Genomic DNA, 25,406 nt, shown 5'->3' with positions numbered 1-25,406 from the left:
GCATCGGGGAAGGTTTATACCTGGCTGAGACGGGGGAGCGATATTAGCAGGTCACTGGCAAAACCTTCAAGATTTGTGAGCAGGCTTGACCATGCTCAGAAAGGCACTTTCTCCCTGGCAGTGGCAGAGGGAAGGATGGTGGAGTGTGATGGAGAGCCCGTGGAGGGGGTTCAGCTCTGCAGAAGGGATGCTCGGAGGGAAGGCACCCGCTCACACAGCACGGGTGACAATAACCGTGCAGCAGCACAATGCGAAGCCCAAGGGGCTGTGGCAAATGGCCACGGTATCACACCTCACCTCCATGAGCGTGTCAGGCAACATGCCTTCCTCTGGGGCCCGCTGGATCCTGCTGATGGCATGACTCCTACCTAAATACGACTGCCATGCTCGAGTGGTGTCCCCTTCCCCTGCCACAGCCTCAGCCTGGCCACGGGGATGTGGCCGGTGGGGCTGGGCCAGCAGTAGCCGCCGGAGGGTTTCGCCTACCTGCCTTGCTTGTGCGCCTCGCCGTGGGCCTCCCGTCTCTGACGCTGCGGCCGGCTGCAGGGAAACGACAGGAAAAGGGAGAGATGAGACAGCCGGTCACGGGCGGGTGGGTGAGGACATTGGGAGGGAAGCGCAATGGGAAGGACCGGATCCCCGCAGCGTTACCTTCTGTCACATGTGTGAAATGGCTCTTACCTTTTTTTTACCTTTTTACGGAAGGCTGGAGTCGGGCTGGGCATGGCAGCGGGGGTGATGGGAGCTTGCAGCTGGGACAGGGCAAAGGGAGGGGAGTGATGATTTTTGTAAAGCGGGACGCCCCTGGTTTTGACTGCCTGGCAAAGGATCCAGGCAGGTGGCTCGCCTCCCTCCTCCCGCAGCCATGGCTGGTGCCATCAGGGGCTCTGGAGAGAGCCAGGCTCCCCGGGGGCTCTGCCAGCAAGGAGCACAGCCGTTACATTTACTCACCAGAGGCAGCTGGGTATTTTCATTAGAAGAAGATCTTTTCAAAGTATTCCAGGGGAAAAAAAATGTTAAAAACTGTGGAAATATTTGTTTCTGGTTTCATACTGTCTCCTAGCCCGCTGTCAAGAAAGCTTCTCTCAGGTGTTTGGCCAATATTTTACTTCATCATTAAAGGAAAGTATTTTGCTTTTAGCAATGTAAGTGCTAGCTTGAGCAAAAGTAACATTTTAAACATTTAACAGTTCTAACTCATCTTTAATTAAAAGTTAAAAAAATTAGCTTCTCTCTGTAATAAACGCTAACTCTAATTAACTCTACTAATGAGACTTTTTGCCCATTAGCATACATTTCAAATCCCTCTGTAGAGATTTACAGTGGCAAAACTCCTTTTGTAAAAACGAGTGTCACCACCCGAGCACCATTGTCCCTCTGGCGAGTGGTGGCCGAACCCCAGGCCTTGCAGGAAGGTTTTTCCCTGGGCTGGGAACTCTCTGAAAGACGATAGCATTGGAGGGAAGTTCATCTTTCTGCTGCCACAGAGAAGCAGACCACCTCTGCGTCGCCCAGGCGAGGGGTGGGCACGCTGGGCTGTATCACCAACTCACCCTGAAGTGAAGCATTGGCCAAGTGGGATTGTTTTTTTTCGGGAATCTGCTCTGTGCTTCCCAGAGGAGGGCGGGGAATAAGCCCACAGGCAAACCACTGTTCGGGGGAGCCTTGGGTTATGCAGTACCAGTGCTATTGCAAGGAGCAGCTTCTTTGGCACTGCTTGGACCTGGGCATCATGCAGCAAAATGCACTTGCAAATTCAAAATGCACTTTTTGGAGTCTTCTGCCTTGTCGATACGCCCTTGGGCTGCCACTGATGTGTCTCGCTGCTGTCTGCTTCTCATCTGCTGGCCATCAGGAAGTAATTTCATGTGTTTTGGGGATAAGCAGATTCTGGCGACAAGCTGACCTACTTACATGACTTTAAAGTGCCCTAGTGAACTCTTGGCTGTTCAGGAATAATGCTGGTATTCAAACAGGCATGAAGCAGGCCATGTTCCTGCAATTTCTAATTTTCATTTCTCTTTGTAGAACTTATCTAATGCTTTGTGTTGGCCCTGGCCCTATCCTGCCTGTCGAGGGAGCCTTCAAGGCATAGCCATCAAGGATTCGTGGCCGAATCCTCCCTGTCCTCTGCACCCAGGAATCCTGGGTGATTCCTCTTATTTCTTCCAGATGATTCTCCACTGCCTCTAAACTAAACTTTCTTTCTTTATCACAAACCAGCATAAAATGTTCCCCATGCTCCAACTACCGCCGGGGACCGTGTTCATTTGTGCTTTGGTTCAGCTCCTTCACTTCTTTTTGCCTCTCCCATTCCCCCTGTCACAGCTCTGAGGTTACTAAGCCTCCCCCACTTTCCTGCCTCCTCCTGTGGCAGCAAAACATTTTTACCTGTTGCCAATCATTCCCCAGTTACTGCAATTTGAAGCCCCATTTCTTTCTACTCAATAAATAGCTTTTCCGGTCCGGTTCCCGGGCAGTGCTCTGCTGGCTAAAAGTGATCAATGGCAGCTGCATCCCGGGACCCCATTAGCCCGCCCGTTCGGGCTGTGAATCAACAGCAAGCCGCCTCAGCTTCCCCTCGCACGTCTGCTGCCCCTGAGCGTTTGCAGCAGACAGCCGCACTCAGGAGCGTCGGTCCAGATGTTGCTCACAGATTGCTCAGCGCAACTGTTTGCCACCACGGCCACGCAGTGTGACAGCGTGGCTCCTGCCTTCGCTGGGATGACGGGCTGTCTTTAAAACTAACTGATAACTCCTGAGGTAAAATACACTGAATAATGAACAACCTTTTTTTTTTTCCCCTAATGCCAATATTTATCTCCTAACCATTACAGTGCCAAAAGGCATTTCATGGCTCATGAAGCTCACCCAGACGCTTTATGAAAAAGCAACAACTGGAGCAGAGTGGCATTTATTCACAGTTTATTCCACGCTTGCAGTGTGCACCAGAAAACCCACAGTATTCTTCATCTCTAAAATAAGAGCTTTTGGAAGCAACCACAGCGAATGTGAGAGAAGTCACTACCCATCTTAGAATTTTAGTTTGTAATTACTTATGCAGCATACATTCCCACCTATAAATCATAATCTTTTTTCTCTACAGGAGGTAATACACCTGTAGTAGACAATGACCTATTTAACACTCTTAATAGGATAATCTCATTAGGATCTGGGAACATTTCTTCCTTGCGGAATTAAATCAAGACACAGTTTCAGTTCTTCAGGAAAAAGCAAGATCTGATGTATTTTCCTCAAGAGAAAAGTGAAAGTAAGTTGCTGAAGTAATGGAGCCAGATTCACACGGTCTTTCCTGGGTCCAAGGGGTGACATCCTTGAGGAACGGTGCTGGTGGGTTTGGCAGACTGGGCTAACACTAGCATTATTATTATCAGATTTCATTAAATTCTGGGACAGTCTGTTCTCTCCATCCCTCATAGTATTCTTAGGTCTGCAAAGAGGATGACAGATCAGAGAAGCGATGTCAACACAGATCCTGTTTCAGGAAATATTGTTGAGATGTGGCAGTGGCATAATCTCTCTCCCTCCAGTTATTTGCGTCATCAGCAACATTTTGGCCGGGGGCTATCGCTACAACTGACCCCAAACCTCCTACCCTGAGCAGAGGTACCTGCCACCCCAGAAAGCCTGGCAGCTGGCGGCTGGGGCAGAGACACCCAGGGTGCCCATTTCTCTCTGCTTATCTCATGCCTGGGTGATGCCTCCACCCCTTCTCCGGTGCAGAGAGTCTGGACTCTCTCTGCTACCCTCTGAAACCGCCACGCACTTAATTTTTTGAGATACAAGCTCTGCAGCTCACGCTGTGCTGCATGCATCTGATTAACAGCCTCTCCTACCACTGACGCAAGGCAAGGGAGGGTGTGGAGCTTGCTGAGCCAGTTTTCAGCAGGACTTTGATTATTTCGTTTCAGACTTTTAATTGGGTAGTAATGAAAGTGACGAAAACTCTCTCATCCCTGCCAGCCGTGCCATGGCACTTGGTTCTCGGCTCCTCATCCCTGGGTGGACACTAGTGGGCAGCTTGTGCGGTGCCTCCCGTCCTGCACCCACTATGCTGCACAGCCTTCATGTCATGCTGGGCAGGGAAATGGCAGGAGCCATGTTCTCCTTGGTCTGCCTGTAAAATTATGGCTGAGCAAGGCCCTGACAAAATGCTGCCCAAGGCAGAAGGACCAGGTGAGAGCAGCAGAGGCAGCCCAATTCCCTGCAGGGGACAAAGCCTTGGCGGGGAGGACTTGGGAATGGCAAAGGTGTATTGGTACAACTAAAGAGCTGTGAGAAGTGTAAAGGTCTTATTAAAGACCTATGCCTAAATATTTGACTAGGTTTTGTTTCTCCCTCTGTTTTATGACCAGTTAGTAACTTGGGTTCATACCACATCAGCATCATGTTAAACGCAGAAACCAGGTGGGGGGTGCTGGGTCAGGGAATGGGGTGGAGGCAGAAAGGGTCTGGGGATTGTACACACAAACATACAGAAGGTTTCTGCAGAGAGAAAGTGGGGCAGAGGCAAAGAGAGCTTGGATCTGCAACAGAGCCTATGCATTGGGTGAGACTGAGGAGAAAAGAGGCTGGATAGGCAGAGATGGGGAGGGAGAGGAAACACCGGGTAAGGCCAGAGGGGAAGACATCAGAAGGGTCAGAGAGGAGTCATCAGGCTCAAATGGTGCTTCATCATTGTGTGGGATGACTCCTGGGGCACGGGCACCCCGGACAGTCCTGCATGAGTAGGGGTGTCCCCTCACCGCAGAGTGGTGCGGGACAGAGATGCTGCCCAGCCCCTGGAGGTACATGAACTTCACTGGGATAAAGAACCTCCCAGGCTGTGTCCCAAAGGAAGGAAAGAGGTTTGGGGGCAGGGGGTTCACAGAAAATTCCCCCATAACATGCTTTTGACTTGAAAATGAATTGGGAAGACCTTCTTAGCAAGCAGGAGATGCTGGTGGACAGGTGGTGCAGCAGGTCTGGGTGAAGACTGAGCAGTAGTCTAGAGCCCAGAGAAGCGCTTTGCGGGAGGAGGGAAAGTGAGGTAGCTAAACAGGGAGAAAAACCACCCAGCACCTGAGAGAGGAGAGAGCAAACTTGCAACAGGAGGAAGCTGCTCTTACCCAGCGACATGCACTGCAGGAGACACGATCCACTGTGTAACATACTAATTCCCAGGGATAATGTAGGATTGAAACCCACTAATTTGTACTCAAATTGGGAGAGTTGCAAAGTTGTGAGCTGTAAACAAGCCACTGTAAACTGAGGAAAATTAATCACAAAATGTATTTTATCTCGGCATTTGGCAAGCCCTTCTTTGCTTGTAATTATGTTGGGTCATGTGTCCTTATGATCAGTAGGTTTAAAGATGGTGAAGAAAGATGACCCATTGCTATTATAGGTGGTTAAATCTATGAAAAGAAGTGGGGAAAAAGTGCTACATTTTCGATGTTCACATCACAAAATCTGAGAAACAGTGGGATTCAGAGCTGTTCTACCACCTTATTTTTGAGTGATACAGAAAATTCAGAGAACCCCATTTTAATCCAGTATTACTTGAATATAGATGAATCTCAGAATGCAAAATATGCAGAGGCAGGAGACATATATACATCCTTCAAATTTTGCACTTCCTTTGTTCTGTGCCTGGACATAAACACTGACAAAAGCAAAAAAATGAAACAAACCTACACATATTGATTATTCACAGAAATGTCATTCCACCTGAGGTCTTGGCACTGTACCTGATGTTGCAAAAATGAAAGTGCCCCTATGTGGCAGAAATTGCATCCAGTGGGTGCGTGTTTGTTGGGTTTTGTGTTATACAGGTTGAAAGGAAGGGTTGGAGGGAGCGGAAGGAATGTGACTGAGGTCAGTCCTGCCAGCTGAGGAAGAGGCAGGCACGCTGCTGGGGCCCAGCTAAGTGAAAAAGAGTAAATGGGTGAAGGGAAGGGGAGCAACTAATGGGGCAATGCAGAACATGCTGAAAGGTTTCATGTCTGCCCCAGCCTTCGAAGAAAAGTTGACTTGTAAGCAGATGTCAGAACAGTGCAGATGAGAGAAGGGCATGTTAATGAATATTTAGATAAATTAGAGGTATTTAAGTCAACAGAGGCTGATGGCACTTCCCCGGGAGCGCTGGAAGTCCCAGCTGTTACGGTCTCTGAGCCGTAAACAGGTACCTCTGAGGACTCCTCACCTCTCTGATACTCTGAGAGAGGGTCAGGACACAAAACCTAGTTTTAAGCAGGAGACAAGAGAAGGATGTTGGAGTTTTGATGTTTGGAAAGAAACTGGGACAAACTCATGATCCATTTGTCTGCCCCCCAGGGATAACGAGATTATGAAGATCACTCAATGTGAATCTTTGCAATAATTGACATCAAACCAGTCTAATGTCCTTTCTGACAGTGTAACTGGCTGCCTTAGTGTAAGCAGGAGGAAAGTAGATTTGAATGAGGTTTTTAATATTTCATTACTAAACTAGGGAAATATGGTTGAGATGAAACTGTGACTTTGAGCATGGTTGAAAGACCGTGGTTAGAATAACTGCCATTACTTTGCTGTCAAGAGGCATTAAATGACATCCCATAGATTTCATCCTGGAAACTACTAGTCAATATTTTTAATAATAATGGAGATGACAACTATAAAACTTGTGCATGACATCAGGCTTGAAAGAGAAACAGACAATTTGTGGTCTAGGATCAGAATTCAAAGCAGCCTCAACACATTGGAGAAATGCTGTGATGTCAATAAGATGAATTTCAGTAAAAGAGAATACAAAGAAAGAACTGCATGGAGTACAGAAAAATAATTGTACAAATGCAGAATGGGGAATAACTAGCTAATTATCAATACTACACTTGCCTTAATTCCTTATTTACAGCAATGAAAGCACTCTGGCTTTATAAGGGCAGTTAAAAACATCAACAACTAAGGAATTTGTTTGCACTACAAAAAATACAGAATTGTAACAATTCTGCTGTTGGACTGATGTTAAGAAATATTCATATTGGCACAGGGCCAGAGACAGATTTAAAGTAAATGGACTAAACAGTAACAAGTCACCAGGCTTTCACCCAGAAGTAAGGCAAGTAAGAAACTGTTGAACCAGCATTTAAATTGTCCTTTGTGTCACAGGAATGGAAGGTGACCATTTTCCACCTCTTTGGAAAAAGAGCTCCACTTGGAATCTGAGAAGCTACAGACTGCTCCACTGGACAAATTGGCTACAACCATAGTAAAAACCACCAATGACCGAAACCAGGTAAATATAGTATATATTGAAGAAGAGTGAGAGACAGTATGACTTTTCTTGAGGGATGTTATGCACTATAAGTATGATACACTTCTCTAAAAAGTTAATGTCCTTGTAGATGAGGGTGATCAGGATGACAGAGTGTACCTCAATTTCCAAAAAGGTGCTGACAAGTCCTTTTCAGAGGCTTGTAAAGAAACCAGCTGGTCAGAAAGAGGGAAGTTCCCTTCATGGGAATGGTTGCAAAATAAGAAACAAAAGGAATAATGGAGAGTTTTCACTGTGAAGAAAGGTTTTCAGTATAGTCCCACGGGAATCTATGATAGGATCTCTGTTGTTCAATAAATGTATAAATTATTTGGAAGAAAAGAATAATTACTGACAACAATGTTTACTGAGGATATGTAACCATTCCAGGTAGTCAAAATCAGAACTGGGAGTGGAGAATTACAGCAGGATCTCATGATGTCAAGTGACTTCAGATAAAATGACAGCAGAAATTCAGTGTTAGTAAATTCAGAATAGTGTACATTGGTTTGTACTTTGCATTTTTGCATTCTTTCAACATAGTTTCAGAAACAATGTTAAGACTGATGGCCTCCAAATCAGCTGTTACTGCTTAGGAAAGAGGCCTCAGTGTCATTGTGCCTATTTCTTTGTAAAAATCAGTTTAATGCTCCACAGTGCTCAAAAAACCAAACAGGAGGTTGGGTGTTATTGGGAATGGAGGAAGAAACAAAACAGAAAGCATTTCAGTGCTATTAGTAACACCAAGGCATGCCCACATCTCAGATATCCAATGCCCATAGTTGGAAAAAACAGAGCAGAGCAAGAGGAGAGAGCGAGCTCGGAGATGGAGAGGGCTTCCAGGCAGCCTGAACAGGGCTTTCCAGGTGGGAAGGAAGACAAGAGCTAAGTGATAGGGTGCAATGATACAAAATCAGGAGTGGCATGTTGAAGGTGAAGAGGAATTTGTTGCTCCAGACTTTTCACAACATATAACAAGGAGAAGAAATTTGAAAGGAAGTACATAAATGCAGCACGTCATCACACTGTGAAATTCACTCTCACTGAAAGCTGTGAATGCTGAAAACACAAGTGAGTTTGGAAGGTGACCGGGCAGTTTATAGAAGAAAGACCAGCAGGAGCATTTCAAGTGTGAATCCAACCCCTGAATCAGGAAACCAAACCCCTTATATGTATTCAGGAGGGAGGAAACTGCCTTGCAGTATCTTTGGGGTTGTTTGGGGTTTCTTTATTGGGCTGCAGATAGGTTTTTAGAGTCTGTTATGTCTTCTCACACCAGCTCATAAAACGCATTGGAGTAATGGTGGGCTAGAAGACAATATGAAGCTGCTGATGCTGAGCCAGTTACATGGTGGCAACGTTGACTGGAGATGTTCTCATCAGTGGCACAGTGAAGTGGCACAGTACATGGGTGTATGAACATAGCTACAGAAGTACCAGTAGAGACAATGTTCTGCCATGAATCACCTGAATAAAGATAGCAAGCTATGTGAAGTGTAGACCCAAAATAAGTTTTAGAAAGGATAAAAGGAGGCTGGTGATAATGATGAAAGGAGAAAATATTATTTTCAAGGCATCGTCATTTGCAATTATAGGTGCAAAGAGGACACTTTGGCTGGGTTGTGAGAAAAAAAACACAAGACTTCCAAGAAAAGTTGTCATGCAGGATTGAAGTTACTTGAAAGAACAACAGGGGTGGAAACGAAAAATGAGAGAAATAGCAAAGCAATAATGAAAAATAAATTAATGTATAACAAGATAAAGAAGATGAGCACTGTTGGACAGAAGAAAAGGATTTTTGGCAAGTGTAAGAAGTGGTAAGACAGGCAGCAGCAACAGCTGCCAGAGGAGAGAAAGAAGTACCAGAATAATATAGAGTTAAAAGCAACTGGAGAAAATCTGGCAGAACTGTGTGACAGGGGAAATGGCTGTGTCTATGTTCAAATAAATGAGGCAGATGAAGCAGAGGGCAGAGAAAGACTGGGACAAGAAAGACAAAGAGCAAATTGGAGAAGAGGAGGAACCTTGAATGGGGGAAAGAAAAGGAGTGAAGGAGATGGAGGGGAAAGGAGGAAAGGGAAAGGCAAGTTACCAACAGGGGAGATGGAGAGACTCCAGTTGCATTGGCCTGAAGCCCACTCTGGGCTTCTTATTGCTCTCCTGATACCCAGCACTGCTGGTGCCTATGGTGTCAAGGCACAACACAAACTGCTGATCTTAGAAAGCAGTGCCTTGGGAGCTGTGGGTGCTCAGTGCTCCACTGGATCTGGCTTGCTGTTGATAATGTGCTCCTATAGGCAATGCTTTCAACGGGCATTTTATGGGCTTATCATGCACTCTGAAGATCTGATCTAAAGACAGCTTGCATTAGTAAGCTTTGTTCATGCAAATAAATGCTTTCAGGATCAATCCTGAAGATAAGATACAAGAGCAAAACTCTAGGACAAGAGAACAGCTTAAGGATTGCTGGAAGGTAAAGGAAGAAATCCTGTTAGGGATGAGTTTATAAGGCCAGATAAAACATTTGGAGGGCAAGAAGGTAGGAGCTGCCCTACATGTAGGAGGCAGCTTCAGTGAGGGTAGCAGGATAGCCATGTGTGATTTATAGAGTGCAGAGAGCTCGTACACAATGTGGCTTAGGTACGGAGGAGCTGACAACACAGAAGTCTTATCCATATTCAACAAAAGCAAGGGAATGTAACTTTAATGTTGTGTATGTTCAGCATGATGCTGAGCCTTTGAGAAAGGACCAGGAAGGAACCATAGCCATAATGATGCAGGATGGCCCCCATCACTTAAGAAGAGTGTCACTAATTGTAATAACATCTGAAAATGTCATAAAGAGAAAGATCTTTGGCCATGAAAGAGACCTTGTGATAACAAGCCCAGGGCTTATTGTAGAGGATGTCATTCAACTGCTGTAAAAGATAGCTCTTACTGACAGAAACATGGACAGGGAGCTCTAGAGGAGCGGAAAATGAGTTGCTATTTGGAGACCAGAGTGAGGCAAAATGATTATAACACAGCCAGGGAATGGTAGGGACATGACTGAAAACATGAAGAGGGTCTCTTAGCTAAGATTAAACAAACGTGATCCTTAAATCTTGTACAGTGAAATCTCTTCTGCTGAGAGCTGTTTGTCTGAAAGGTGGTTATAATGCTGTCCAGGGAGATTTTAGTGTTAAAAGAGATTTTTTTTCCCAGCAGTTAGCCCTGGCAGAATAACCTGGGCTCAGCTCCAGGCCAGTTCTTTTTCTGTTGCTCATCCTCTCTAGCAGATTCTGCAAGTCTAATTAGCAACACAGGCTTTGGCCCTTTTGTTGGCATAACGATGTTGTGACCCTTAGTGACCCTTGGTACCCTTCTAGTGACTCCCGTGCAGCCTGGTGGCTTTCCAAGAGCCTGAGCAGTTGGGAAAGCAGCAGGCAGCCCTCTTGCTGGTGCTCCGGATCTCAGCTCCTTCCTGTCAGAGTTTTGGCACTGTGGATTTAGCAGGAGTAAAAAGCTTTGCAAACCCTGCAGGATTTGCGCACGGCTGACTGCAAACTGCAAACAGGTCTGCATGGTGAGAAAGGTTTTATTTTTATAGTGCTGCTCTTGTAAGTGAAATTCCTTTGAGGTGATTTGTCCTGGAGATTAGCAAAAATGAGTAGTTGAGTTTTTGACTGGCACACAGACATTTTTACAGTGAATTACAATATTGGAGGGCTCTGTAATAAGTCCCATGCAATAAAGCCATCTGCTTTGCTGCTTTCATTGTGACTATATGCATACTTTGACCTACACTTATTTGCCATTTTCTTGTCACACTCTGCACCGTGTCCCAAAGCCTCATCAGCTTTATTTCAGGAATTATTTGGGACCTTTTGCAAAATTCCTGTCATGCAAACCGAGTCCCTAAAGGACCATGCTGCATGCATGCATTCTTGTGGGGAAAACCTTGCCTGTCTGCTCACCTTTCTTCCAGGTTGTTCTGTCTCATGAGAGATTGGCTACCTTGGGGTACCTACAGTGCCAAAAATTGTGACAGAGAAAGTGTCTGACTCTGCGGTCCCCCATTGACTATATCAGGAGGAGTGCAAAGGCCGTGGGACCAGCTGGATATGGACAGGTGAAAGGATAAGCCCTGGGGCTGAAAACTGCAGAGCAAACAGTGAGTTTTTATTTGAAAGCAGAGTTCAGAGCAAATGAGTCTCCTTGGAAGAAAGTAACACTTGCAGAACGGCATCATCCACAGAAAGAAGCTACAACCCTGTGTGTTTCCTCCATCAGCTGCACCATGAGAATCAGGGGCAAAGCTGGACACGTCTGTCAGGGACAGCAGGATGCTGGCAGCACACCCAAGGTGGCTGGTCTCTACAGCAGGTGCCTGCACTGCCTGCCAACACCGGTGGCTGGCACTGAGCCCTGGCAGTAGGGCAAGCGGATGCTCTTGTGCCCCTAAAGCACTTCTGGAGGCTAAGGAGGCCGTGGGTGCAAATTAAGCCACCCTGAGCATCCTGTGGTGGGGTGGAGCCAGCCTTTTCCACTTTGAATAGATTTCCCCCATCTACCTCCAGTGAGGTATATGAGTCTCTTCAGAAGGCAAGGGCTGCAGTGAAGGGATGGATTTCCATCCTGGTCCTTATCATAAGCCGTATGGAGCAAGAGATAACAGTGCTCAGAGAGGAGTAACAAAGTCAATTGCTGTAACTCCTTCTGCATAATGGATATTCAGGGCTGAGTCTTGAAGGGAGGGGAAACAGAATCAATAACAACATGTTCAGGAGCAATCTTCACTGCAAGCTTTTTCTGATGTTACATAGCATCCCCTCTTGTTCTGTTTTTCTTCCAGGATCTAATTCTGTGATGGAAAAAGGCCTTGACTTTGGCTGAAGTGCAAATGAACCGTGCCTACTTCAAAACTGTCTCATATGATCAGCATCTTAATGTATAGGGAACTACATGTGCGTGCAAAGAGGACTGGCTGTACCTCTAAGACAAGGTGTTCTGCCATACACAGATGTTCGCTCATGTTGGGCAAACACAATCTGCCACTGCGGGGCTGCAATGGAGACCATGACCACAATCCCAGGAGGCCAACAGGAGTAACTCTGTATACAGCACCTACATGAGGACTGTACAAATACTGCACTGAGTCCTGATGTTGACCCTGCAAAAGCAGTGAAGAGCCAGAGGAAAACAAGCAAATGACTGAGTCAAGGTTTGGGAATTATCCTACAGTGAGAAATATAAAAAGCTCAATTTTCTAAATATATCTAAGCGGAGATGAAGAAGGAGCTTCATCCACCTGCAAGTACCTGGATGGAGAATAGACAAGCTAGCATAACACAGGAGTAAATGAATGGAAGCCAAAGGTAAAAAATACTTATGATCCTATTCTGAGTTTATTTGACACTGAAGGTAATTATCATAAATTAGGGACCGGGTGTACAATTCATACAGAAGGCTTTGTGGTTTGTGCTTAGCAGGAAATCAGATGGATGACCATAATCATTCTTTTTTACCTTACAAATTACAGGGCTGTTAAAATCACTGGTCTCTTGTGGCCTATCCCATCACAGGGGAAAGTGAGCGCTTGTACTGGCACCACGCTGCTGATGGACAACCCTACGGCCACATGCCAGTGTTGCTCCTCTCTCCCCATCAGCCCTCCTCAGCGTCAGTACTGCTCAACTGAGGCAGAAATAGGCCAGAAATGACCTCCCAGGCCAGCGTGGGCATGCTGGGAGGGCGGTGGACCCAGCTTTTCAGACCCATGACACCTCGGGGCTTTCTGATGGGCTTGTCCTGGCAGAATTACACCATATATGCAAAGCATGGGTGATGAGGCATTTCCTACTTGAATTGAATAAGTATTTCTTTTCCATTTTCGCATATTTTTAACACTCTGATGCTGTGATTTGTTATATTGTCACTTAATTGCACTGACACTGTTAAGCGTTTGGTGCAATGGGAGTTTTTTATTAAAGGCGCTAAACAAGAACATGACTGTTGCGTACACATTCCTCTCTGCTGGACGCTTTTCAGCTCAAATCGTGGTGGTGGTACCTTGCTTCTCACCCCTTTATTTTGCCACAGCTAGCATATCGCGTCCGCTGCCACTGTCATGAAGCCTCAATGAAAACAGAGTCTTCGTGGCTGTCTTGCATCCATACTCTCTCTGGTAACACATCCCTTGGAGGCTGATCATGAACAGAGACACTGCATCCATTTTGCCAGTTATACCTCCACGAAAGTGGCATCACTGCTAAAGCTATTTCCTATGTATAAAATGGCTCATGGACCCCCAAGTGCCAACCAGGACACTGCAGTCACTCTGTAATGTAGCCCTGAGTTGTTACAAGGGGCTACAGGAAAACAAAAAGACACTGCGCTTTTCATCCCTTCCACCTTTCAGTCATTTTTCCTGAAGGCTAACAGGAGTGGTTTGAATTCCTCAGGACTGTGACATTCCTGCATTTCCATCCCCGTACACTTTACGGTATTAATGGTGATACAGAGTCACTACAGAACAACAACAGTGACTATAGCAAGGCAGAAGCAACATAGGTTCAGTCTGTCGCAAGCAGAAGTACACAACATTTGAACAGAAAACTAAATGTTCCAACTATATTCTCAAAAAATATAAAAACAAAGGATTTTTCCTCTAGATGTACCTTGTTTTGTGCCTGAGTATAAAAATCCTCATGCAAAGTTCCAAATATTCCCCAAATAGAATATAAGTAATCATAATTCAGTTGTAGTGAAAAACCTTCCTCAACTTAAAACTTCCTAAAATGGCTGTCTACAGGGTAGTGAGAGAAAAATGTCACACAGTCTTTTTGTAAGAGAGAGAGAGAGAGGGAAAGAGAAGAATAGACAATATTTAAAATAATTTTTAATATCTTAATTCAATACATTGAATGCTCTTTCTGTTTCCTCTGATAACTGACCATATCCTTGAATTTTACAGAAAGACTTTAATTTTTTCCTCTCAAAAGCTCTATTAAGCAAATGATATGGGAATAATAAAATAAATTCTGAATGTTTTCATTTGAGATCTCAAGTCAATCTACGCAACAATCCTCATGGACCTAAATTTCCTCTCCATTTTCATGTAAATACTCTACCACATTTTAACCACAATAAATACAAAAAAATGCTTCTTTTTTTGTACCCTGTCAAACTCTGAGATACCTCATAAACCCATTTTGGGGGGAGAACAATGATTTTCACTGTAGAAAATGCATTAAAAGTTATTCATTGGCAAAAACAGCAGCAGAAAATATTTTTGTCTGAGGGAGCATAATCTGCAAATGCAAACTCTAATTATCTCTTAGTCATTATATCTTCACCTGAAACATTACATTTGTCCAAACTGTAGTTATTTGAATGTAAAAAAATGAGACTCACCTGCCTTTTTTGTATACCTCATGTATTTCTTTTCCTTGTCGGTGGGCTCTGCATTCAGTGGATAAAACCCATCCCCACAACAGGAGGAAGATGCTAAAATGCATTTTATGGACAGTCAACATGTTACCTGAAGGTTCTGTATCCAGAAATAGTCCATACAAGAAGAAGAAACCCAAAATGTAGATCCTGTTCCTCTTTTTAAGACATTATCGGTCTGATCGTTATTGGAAGGATGTTTACTCATACAAAAAATCATCCTGCAGTATTTAATCTGGACAGTGGGGAAAGCAATTTCCACTAAACCTATAAATCCTTCTACGTCAGATGGCAGGGATTTTCTAGCAGTGTTGAATTCACGTATTCTCAGAGAACAATTATTTTTTGTCCAAACAGGCTATTTTATTAATTGGTTTAAATTGAACCCTTTTCAAGTACCTGTGGGATATGGCACACATATATTTCTACCTGGTTAATCAAAGTAGTGCAGCTGGTCAGGCAGGTGTCATTAGTCATTCTTTAATCACCAAACTTATCTGTGTAGCAGTGATTTTTGTTACAGGCATTGCAATAGATTGAAAAGTGTTAATAAACATGCATCAGTTTCCAGCAAAAACTTGTTTCCATTTAGATCTGCAAACAGTATTTTGATTCTGTGTGGTTTTCTACATTGCTTTACTATACGGTGATACTGTGGCTGGAGTGGTCAGTGCTTTCAGGACCTGTGCCACATACCTCACCGCTCTGCTGAGCAGGGTCTCTGGAAGGTATCCCAGTGTGCAGAGGAAGGGGAGGAGGACAGCATGGGGGAGACCTGCTTGGAGGGATCCTGCCAAAGCTGCAGGAGAGCTCGAGGGGATGGTGTGCTGGGTCTCATGTGGCTGACAAAATTGGTGCTAAAGAAAGTAAAATAACATGAGCAGAAATACGTGGTCGAGCCAGCCACATTGCCCATCTCTTTGGAGCTCACCCCCTCCCTGCATAACCGACAGCTCCGTGTTTACTCTCCTTCTCCTCTGTGCCTCCCCCCCCAAGGCTTTACGGCTCTGGCCCCACTTGTGCCTTATCATGAAGATATTGCCCCATGCTCTGCAGACACCACCAGTATTGTCCCATCCCTTTGCTGACAAGGCTCTTCATCCTCTGCCTGTTACCCATGGATTTCTATTTTAGAGCAGTTTGTCCAGTCACCCATCTCTTGTCATGAAAGCCCTTTCTAAAAACCCTGGGGAGCAGATTTCTACCTGGCCTAAGCTGCCGTGGCTTGACTGACTTCAGTGAGCATTTACACTGCCTCGGGATCCACAAGAACAACACATCGAAAGCCACTGAAATTTCATTCCGTCAACCAAGATTCAATTCAATGATTTGCTGGGCTAAAACATTTCCTACACAGAGTCACACAGGCTTCAAGAGATAGGCAATCAGTCACCAGCAGTTTGTTGCAATGGTTAATCGCTGATGCTGTTCAAAGAAGTTGTACTCATCTTATCTTTGAATATTACCTGCATTCAGTTTCCACCGATTCACATATCCTTCTCAAGGAAGATAAAAAGTACCTTAACAACTGTTCTTTTCACCTGTGGTGATATTAGATATACTCTTCTCAGTCTTTGCAATAATCTAGAGTTTTATGACATCTTTCATCAAAGGAACTTTTTCTTCTATTTGAAATGCATTTTTGTTACTTCATACACAGTTTTAAAAAATGTTAGTCCCTTGTTTATGCACCAGAGGAGCAATGGGGATTGACAAGCAATGGATAACTATGATTTCACTTATCTGCCTTGGAAAAACTGGAGGTCCCTTGGTACATGAGAGGAGGGAAACATTCGTCTTCTCACTAACAGAAGGAATTTACTAAAAGAAGCTATAGAGAAGGCAAAAAAATGTGTTCAATTCCCCTTTTTTGCATTGTTGTTCATAGAAAAGTTCAAATTCGAGCAATTCAAAGAAAAATCTTAGAACAAATCGTCAGACAACCTCTAAACTCCCAGAAGAAATGACAGATGAGGGACAGACATGGACTCATCAAGACCAAACTTGCTGAACAAACTTAATTTCTTTCCCCAACAGGCCAACAGGCTTCATAGCTTGGGGAGAAGCAGTAGATTTAGATAAGCTTGCAACACCATCTCACATGACATTCTCATAACCAAGACAGGGAAGCATGATCTTGATGACATATCGGTAGGATTGATGCAAAACGCTGCTACTTTTAGCTTGGTTTATCTTGCTGTACTCCAAAGGCAGTTCAGCACAGGAAGGACATGGACCTGTTGGAGCGGGTCCAGAGGAGGGCCACAAAAATGATGAGAGGGCTGGAACACCTCTGCTGTGAGGAAAGGCTGAAAGAGCTGGGGTTGTTCAGCCTGGAGAAGAGAAGGCTGTGGGGAGACCTTATTGCAGCCTTTCAGTACTTAAAGGGGGCTTATAAGAAAGATAGGGACAGACTTTGTAGCAGGGCCAGTAGCGATAGGACAAGGGGTAATGGTTTTAAACTGAAAGAGGGTAGATTTAGACTGAACGCAAGGAAAAAATTGTTCACAATGAGGGTGGTGAAACACTGGAAGGGGTTGCCCAGAGAGGTGGTAGATGCCCCATCCGTGGAAACATTCAAGGCCAAGCTGGATGGGGCTCTGAGCAACCTGATCTAGTTGAAGATGTCCCTACCCGTTGCAAGGGGGTTGGACTAGATGACCTCTAAAGGTCCCTTCCATCCCAAAGCATTCTATGATTCTATGATTATCCGCGATTCACTACCAACATGGAAAGGAAGTAGCAAGTTTTGCAAATGATCTGCAAAGAAATTGTGAACCAACTGGATGCTTAACCCAAAGAGAAGGCTTGACAAGGGTAGAAATAGCACGGTATATGTCTTTATGTATGTAACAGTTACTTCAGAGAGAAAAATACTCTGTTCCAAACGGCCATGGTATACAGAACAAAAAGTAATGGGCTGCGAGATTAGTAAGGGAAAAATGAGGTTAGATACTAGAATACATACTAGGAAAATTTTCTAACAATAAGGACAGTGAAGCACTGAAGTAGATTACATGGGAAGAGTTTGCAATTGCCATCATTAGAAGTCATTAAGACAGGTATAGCTGACCCTGTCTTAGGACTCCATGCCACCTCCAGCTCCTGCTCAGCTCAGCAGCCCACTCGGCACCCACCAGCTGGCAGTGCTTTCCCTGCTTCAGGGTTTTATCACTTCAGTCACTTTGTTCCTCAGAGTTCAATGAGACCTTGGGCTTTTCCTTAGTAACCGAGGCCATCTACATGCAGGTTTCCTAGACTGCCTCGGACTCTACTCCTGTATTTCCTGGGTTTTCATTAACAAAAGATGATAAGAAATGTCACAAAAGTAAACATTTAATTCCATTTGACCCAACCATATCATTATAACAGACAAGTTTCATAAAATAAACAAGTTTTGAGCCAAGCAAAGATAGACTTTTTCCACTTACCGCAGAAAAGTCAACTATTTGCCAATTCTATTTATAACCCCTCTATCTCCAAAATGAGAGCATAGACAGAAGAAAAATATTGAGACTTTTTTTGTCCTTAGGTCAGCTGTGTACTGAGATGCTGACCTTGTCAGGAGCAGAAATCCAATCTGGAGAACAGTCACATAAGCCACCATCCACCATAGGAAACCAGGAGTACTTTCAGTGCCCAAGAGGGCAAGGCACAATGCAGTGTAAGTGTCTGCCACAATGGTAACTCCAGTCAAATCATGAACCAGGCCTTCTCTTGTTTAATTAATTACCCAAAGCTTCCAATGGTGCAGTAATAGACAGTACACACCATGCAGCAGCCACACATAAAAGAGCCCATAGCATTTGCATTTTCTAACCTCTTCCTAACGGGTGTCTGCCTTTATCTAAAAGGTTTTAATGCAAACGTGGATGAATGTGTCACTGTATCTCTGTTGTGATTTATGTTTGCAGTAGCTGGAGGAGCACAAGGGTACCTGTGTAATTGATAGGATGCTGTTTGATTTCTGGAAAGTTATTTCCCCTGTGCAGCTCTGTGTCTTTCAGAAATGGCAATCCATGTCTCCAGGGCACACTGTCAGAGTAGAGTTTTTTACTTCTTTAGTGCCTTCACTCATGGGTATTGTCAGAAACTTCAAAAATCAGGCTTAATATGAAGTTAGTGGGGTTTCTGAATCCATTACTTGTGTCCCTTTTTAACAAGTGCACTGCTGTCCTTTGGGACGTTCACAGAAGATGCACGCTCGCTCTTTGTGAGGTGAAATATGTCAGCTGGATTCTTCATGTTTGTTGCATACAGGGCCATCTCCAAGGAGGACATTACTACAGATGATGAATAGAATTGGAACAGCCTGGCGATAAGTGGCATATCCACCGAGTTTCACTATGGTGGTGGCAACAGAGCTGGTGGCCATTCATAGCTGTGGTGGGTTGACCCTGGCTGGATGCCAGGTGCCCACCAAAGCTGCTCTGTCAATCCCCCTGCTCAGCTGGACAGGGGAGAGAAAATATAATGAAAGCCTCGTGGGTTGAGATAAGGACAGGGAGAGATCATTCACCAGTTACTGTCATGAGTAAAACAGACTCAATTTGGGAAAATTAATTTAATTTATTGCCAATCAAATCAGAGCAGGGTAATGAGAAATAAAGCGTAAATCTTAGAACACCTTCCCCCACCCCTCCCTTCTTCCCGGGCTTAACTTCACTCTGAAGTTCCCTACCTCCTTCCCCGCAGGGGGATGGGGAAGGGGGATTGGGGTCAGTTCATCACACGTTGTCTCTGCCACTCCTTCCTCCTCAGGGGAGGACTCCTCATGCTCTTCCCCTGCTCCAGTGTGGGGTCCCTCCCACAGGAGACAGTCCTCCATGAACTTCTCCAATGTGAGTCCTTCCCACGGGCTGCAGTTCTTCACAAACTGTTCCAGCGTGGGTCCCTTCCATGGGGTGCAGTCCTTCAGGGACAGACTGCTCCAGCGTGGGTCCCCTGCAGGGTCACAAGCCCTGCCAGCAAACCTGCCTCAGTGTGGGCTCCTCTCTCCACAGGTCCTGCCAGGAGCCTGCTCCAGCGTGGGCTTCCCACGGGGTCACAGCCTCCTTCAGGCATCCACCTGCTCCAGCATGGGGTCTGCTCCACCATTAATCCATGGGCTGCAGGGGGACAGCCTGCCTCACCATGGGCTTCACCAGGGGCTGCAGGGGAATCTCTGCTCTGGTGCCTGAAGCACCTCCTCCCCCTCCTTCTTCACTGACCTTGGTGTCTGCAGGGCTGTTCGTCTCACATATTCTCGCTCCTCTCTCCGGGCAGTTGTGCAGGTGGGGTTTTTTTCTCCCTTCTTAAACATGTTATCCCAGAGGCGCTACCACCATCACTGACTGGCTCAGCCTTGGCCAGCAATGGGTCCACCTTGGAGCCAGCTGGCATTGGCTCTACTGGACACAGGGGAAATTTCTAAGCAGTTTCTCACAGAAGTTGCCCCTGTAGCCCCCCACTACCAAAACCTTGCCACGCAAACCCAACACTTGTAGCTCTGCTCTTTGCACAACTTGAAATCAAACTCTTCAGGAATTTGAGAGGATGAGAGCAGGGCAAATACATGTATTTACACTGAGGTGATTAAAACTAAGGAAGCCCATGCAGAAAGGCACAATGGGCAAATACACTATCTTTGTGGGGAGCAGAGACCAGGAGCTGTTGGCAAGAGTGGAGCGGGGGGGATGTCCGAACAGGAAGAGTTTACCTTTCAGTGTTAAAGATCAATGTATGAGCTGGCGTAAGTGTGCACCGGGATGGGAATCATGCCACTTGATACTGGTTACGGATTTCACTGCAAATAGCTTTTGTGGTTTATTATCATATTTGTCTTTGTGGCCCTGCTCTTCTCTGCTCTCTCTTGCATCACATCAGAGCAGGTTCACATACTCTTTGTGGAAAACTCTGGGGCTTCTCCAGGTAGTGATGCGGACATTAGTGGACCTCAAGAAATCCTAAACGCTAATTAATAATTAGATTTCCATACAACATGAATGGCAGGGAGGAGACATGTGCCAACGAACCCATGACCCCAAGCCTTCTTATCACAGAATAAAAATCAGATAGAGGCAAGGCACTGTACATGTGCCTCTAAGCCGCTATAAATCCCTAAATGGATTGTGCACTGTATGAAAGGCAAGGGAAATAGGCCAAGCTTGCACTGGGCACAAACCTGAAAGGCTACAGCGAACAACACGCTTGAGTGAATTGCAGTGCTGCAGGACTAATGCATTCGGCTGCTGTTTCTCACTGCTGAAATGAATAACAATGCTACAGCACCACAACGAGGCAAATCTTTAATACCACGCTGGTTTCATTAGAGCTCTTTCCTCAGGGATGTCTTTGTCCACCGAATACTCCTTTTCTCCCCACATGATGTGTCATTGTGCCCATGGAGACTTAGTTGAGTTCACAAGTGTCTTTATGCAGCCTTACACTCTGTCTGAGAGATTATGTGCGTTGCGTGCTGAGCTGTGTCCTTTTGTTTCAGCCCGTTCTGCAGTTTCCCAGCGCTGTGTTAGCTGGATTAGACGGCTTTGTGTGTACTCGGCCGTGGGGCACCAGACCTTTTTGCATGGAGGTTCTGCTGCTAAAACTGGAAAAAGATGCTTTAAAAAGTAAAAGATAAATAAAAGATAAAAAGACACTTTTAGAAAGATTTTTAACTTTTAGCAGTTTAAGAGGGCTGAATTAAAATATTGAAATATGCACACTAGTGCCCAGTGCAGCCCGTTAGAAATTATTTTTGGCTGCTACTAGCAGATATACTAGAGGAGGCAGATACGGGATGCTACGGGTGTTAAGGATTCCGCTGATGGTCCCCTTATGTCCTAATCCACAGAGCACACAGTACACTGATTTACTAGGAGGGAGTGCTCCCTTAAAAGGTGTGAGTTCAGCTCTGTTGTAAGATCCAGAACTAAAAGGTATGAAAGCATTCAGACTGGATTGAAATTATGCTTTGCACATCCTGGATAGGGACTAATTTCACTCTGACTACTAGGTTCTGGTCCTCAGCCCTCCTATCCAGTCCACACCATTCCCCTTTTTTGCAATAAATACATTTCTTACACACAGAACCCTAGCTAAAAAGGGTTTCCCGGTTTCCTCTACTGTTCTCACAGCCCACTGCATCACCCCTATGGGGAATTTCCTCAGTAATAGGCTAAGGGCCCCTGCCTGTCCACCAAGAAATAATTCAAAACGCATTTCAAAAGACAGCAACAAAATGGAAGAAAAAAGAAGGGTGGTGAGTCAGAAATTCTTATACACAAACACTGAGACTCCAACAGGGCCATCTCGAGGCAAAAGCTAATGCAGGTATGAATAACAGCTACAGAACTGTCAATAGCAATTCAGAGAAGGCAGAAGTGCTTAATAAAAGAGTTGTTCTGCCAATATTCAGAGGGGATTAAATAAACAACTGGAGTAATTACAGCCCTCATCCTGACACTGATCCCAGGCAAAATATTGGAATGGCTGATATGACACTCAATAAATAAAGAGTTAGAGGGTAATTTGATTAATGTCAATTAGCATGGCTTTAAAGAAAAATAGATCTTTCCAAGCTAATCCTTTTTTGATTAATTTAAAATGTGTTTGCTGGAGGAAATGAAGCTATGCAATGTGCTTCTGTAAGGCATTTAACTTTGCACCACATGGCATTTTGATTAAGGAACTGCAACAATACAGTATCAAGATAAAATAAGGAAAATCTTTTAAAACTAGACAAAACCCCCATATTGAAAATGACTGTAAATGGCAAATCTTCACCAGGCAACGCAATTATCTCCCCAAAGAGACTGGTTCTTTATCCTGTTCCGTTCTTGTCAATAAGCAAGAATAAAACACAGACTGCTTCCTGAACGAGCCTGCAGTGGCATGACGTTGATCAGAAAAACTGAAGGATCACTGACAAGGAGTAAACGGAATATCATAGGGAAAGCGCCAGAAACTGTTCGTGTCATTTGACTACAGCTTACTGCAAAACTATCCATCTAACAGTCAAGAATGTGGGTCACAATTTTAGGATAAGGAGGAGAAATTCTGGACATCAATGGAGAATTTTCTTGGAAAAGTAGCTGAACAGTACCTTCCTACACAAAAAAAGTGGCCAAAATTTGCTAGCTTTTGTGTTTAAAAAAGGGAATATTGTAAGAGTACAAAGGTTGTATTACCTCTTTACGTGATGATGCAGACTGTCTGCATCTTGAAAGCAAGGTCTCTCCTCTATCCAGCAAGCTAAAGATTTATTAAAATAGCTTTATTAAATCTGTTACAAGATCCAGTGGCTGGAAGACCACAGAAGACAAATTTGAAATAGTAACAAATTAATTTTTGTTTTCTTAACAGTAACAACGAACTTTGTTTCTCTACAAGTGTATTTTTTAACTGAAGATAGTATGATTTTCTGAAGGATATGGGCTAGTTCTGAGACAAGGATAAATCTGGGGAAGTCCAAGAGCCAGTGCCATAAGGAAGAGCTGGTTAGATGATCAAATAGTCAATGAGCCAGGCTCAGAACCGTCAATTATTGGCACCAGCTAACATGGCAAATTCAAACAGTGAAAGACAAATTTGTTTGAATCTGACAACCTTTGCTGAATTTGGCAGTGATAATTAACTTCAGAGGGCAATATGTTATAATAGCTAGATTTTCCATACTTATTGGTCAAAAAGAGGCTCTTAAATAATAGATTATAACAATTTGTATTTTTTAAAATAAAGACAAACAAATATCACAATATTCTCCCTTGGTAGATGTACTCTGAGGTACACAGTGGTTTTCACTAAGCTGCTTCTTGGAATCACCCACTTCCATGGGTGGCCATCTGGTGGACCCACCACCCAGCCACAAATGATCTGCCTGGCCGTCGCTCACAGGACTCACACGTTTCAAATATGGCTTCAGCATCACTTTTAACCTTTTCAATCAAAAACTAGGCATATGTATAGCTTATCTTGGATTTATTCAGAGATGAACACATGAACAGGACAACTGAGAGAAGCATTTTCAAGCTACGTACTCTACTGGCAGCCCCTGGGCTGTGTCCGAAGCACTCCGCACCTCCCAGCATGTAAGGAGCCGGGGGCTCACCCGCCCAAATTCCTTACCTGCAGCATGGACAGCTACCTCCGAGCCAGCCATCAGGGGCTGCTGGGGAAGTGTTTCTAGGAAACAGTGCATTTTATCAGGAGGTAGCTCTCTCAGTCAGTTGAGTGAATTGCCTTCCAGCAGAGGCTGTCTCGCTGTTGAGGACAGCAACCCAGTGCAGCTGGCTGGCATACAGAGAGCTGTGCCATGGGATCCTCCTCATGGGCTTGTGAGAGTATTTTTCTAAGTGTGCAGAGTCAATGATGTCATTAATGTCAGCAAATCCCACCTTTCTATTCTTGTTTTATTCTAATGGAGCCTGGTATGTTGAATGCCCGTGGACAGCCTGTCCCAGTGGCTCCCTACATGTTTCCCCTCACTGGAATCACTGCAACCTTTTATTTTTGGCACAAAGAAATCCGGAAGCTTTTATTTTCCTCTGTGAATACGCTGCAGCATCCCCAGCTCTGTCAATTCTGAGATATTTCATGGTTTTGCACTAACATTGGAACATGACTGCAGATCGGGGCAGCTTCAACAACAATATTTTTTTAATTTCTGTGCTGAAATGATGTTAGTTTGACATTTGGATGTACTGAAGCTCTGTGAATTATACATGGTCATTTGGAAAATTATCGGTTGGCTCCTTTTCCTCTGCTACTGATCTTCATCACTATAACACTGATGCCTCAAAGCAGCAATAAAAAACAAACCGAAAAGGTATTATGAACTGCACAGAAACACACCAAGAAGAGGACAGAAAACAGGAGCGACAAATCTGTAACATGCAATTCTGATTTCAGTGGCCAACTTCTAAAAGCTGCTAGATGGGTTATCGCAGATAAACTTGTCTGACACCCTTTCACCAGCACAGCTGGTACTGTTTACCACCTCTGGATCTCAAACAGCCTGCAGCCCTTCTAGGTCTTCAGATCTGTGATGAAACAGAAATGCCACAGCAGACTTTCCCCACTGTGTGTCCCTTTAGCCTGTTGCCAATAAGTATAACCCCACTGGTGTTCAATTGCTCTGTCCTCCAGACATAGGTGAACTAGAGTTACTTTAGACCATTTTCTCAACCAATGAATTCCCTGTCAAAAATTCTTGTACTGGATACAGCTTGGATTTGCACTCTTTTTAAAAATTTTGTTCTAACTGAAACAATTGCCTGCTTTATTGTCTCCCAAGATCTCAATTTCACAAAACGCTCATTTGCTCAGTTTGTCCTACTGCTGTTGTTAATGTCTTTTTATACAAATAGTGGGCTGAATCCACGGTGAAGCACTTCGTGTATCTCCACCAGTTTAGCTTCTGTCCCTTGTCTGCAGATACCATATGGTGTAATATGGGAAGACAGAAGACTGTAATTAGTAGAACATTAGCCTGATTGGAATATTTAACTGAAATAAAATACTAATAAGAGGTCTTGTTTTGCAGCAAGAGACTGCAAGTGTACAGGAATCAACAGATGATTATGTAGCATAGAAATCACTGCCATTGGCAAATGAACAAGCCTAGTATGTCTGTAGAGCTTCTTGACTATTAGAGCATCCTGCTTGTCCCTCTGCAGAATGAGGGGGTTCCTCAGGTGTCAGC

General features: G+C 44.5%; 1 protein-coding gene across 2 annotated transcripts in view; it reads right to left on the bottom strand.

Moving 5' to 3' along the window:
- The window catches only part of LOC104021949 (gamma-aminobutyric acid type A receptor subunit rho1), a 32,953-nt gene extending 18,142 nt beyond the window's left edge, over window positions 1-14,811 (bottom strand). Inside the window, exons 1-2 of one of the 2 annotated variants that reach the window (XM_009475586.2) lie at window positions 14,690-14,811; window positions 487-540 (exon numbers count right to left, since the gene is read on the bottom strand). In XM_009475586.2, the coding sequence (XP_009473861.1) occupies window positions 487-540; window positions 14,690-14,811 (176 nt within the window). The remainder of the gene's footprint in view (window positions 1-486; window positions 541-14,689) is intronic. The other variant, XM_009475587.2, reaches the window with a different exon arrangement.
- Between the last annotated feature and the right edge of the window lie 10,595 nt (window positions 14,812-25,406).

This window comes from Nipponia nippon, unplaced genomic scaffold (assembly GCF_047370975.1).
Source record: "Nipponia nippon isolate SJK-2023a ecotype South Korea unplaced genomic scaffold, ASM4737097v1 scaffold_4, whole genome shotgun sequence".
Taxonomy (NCBI): domain Eukaryota; kingdom Metazoa; phylum Chordata; class Aves; order Pelecaniformes; family Threskiornithidae; genus Nipponia; species Nipponia nippon.
The sequence above is the reverse complement of the archived record's forward strand: the minus strand, read 5'-3'. Positions and strand labels throughout refer to the sequence as shown.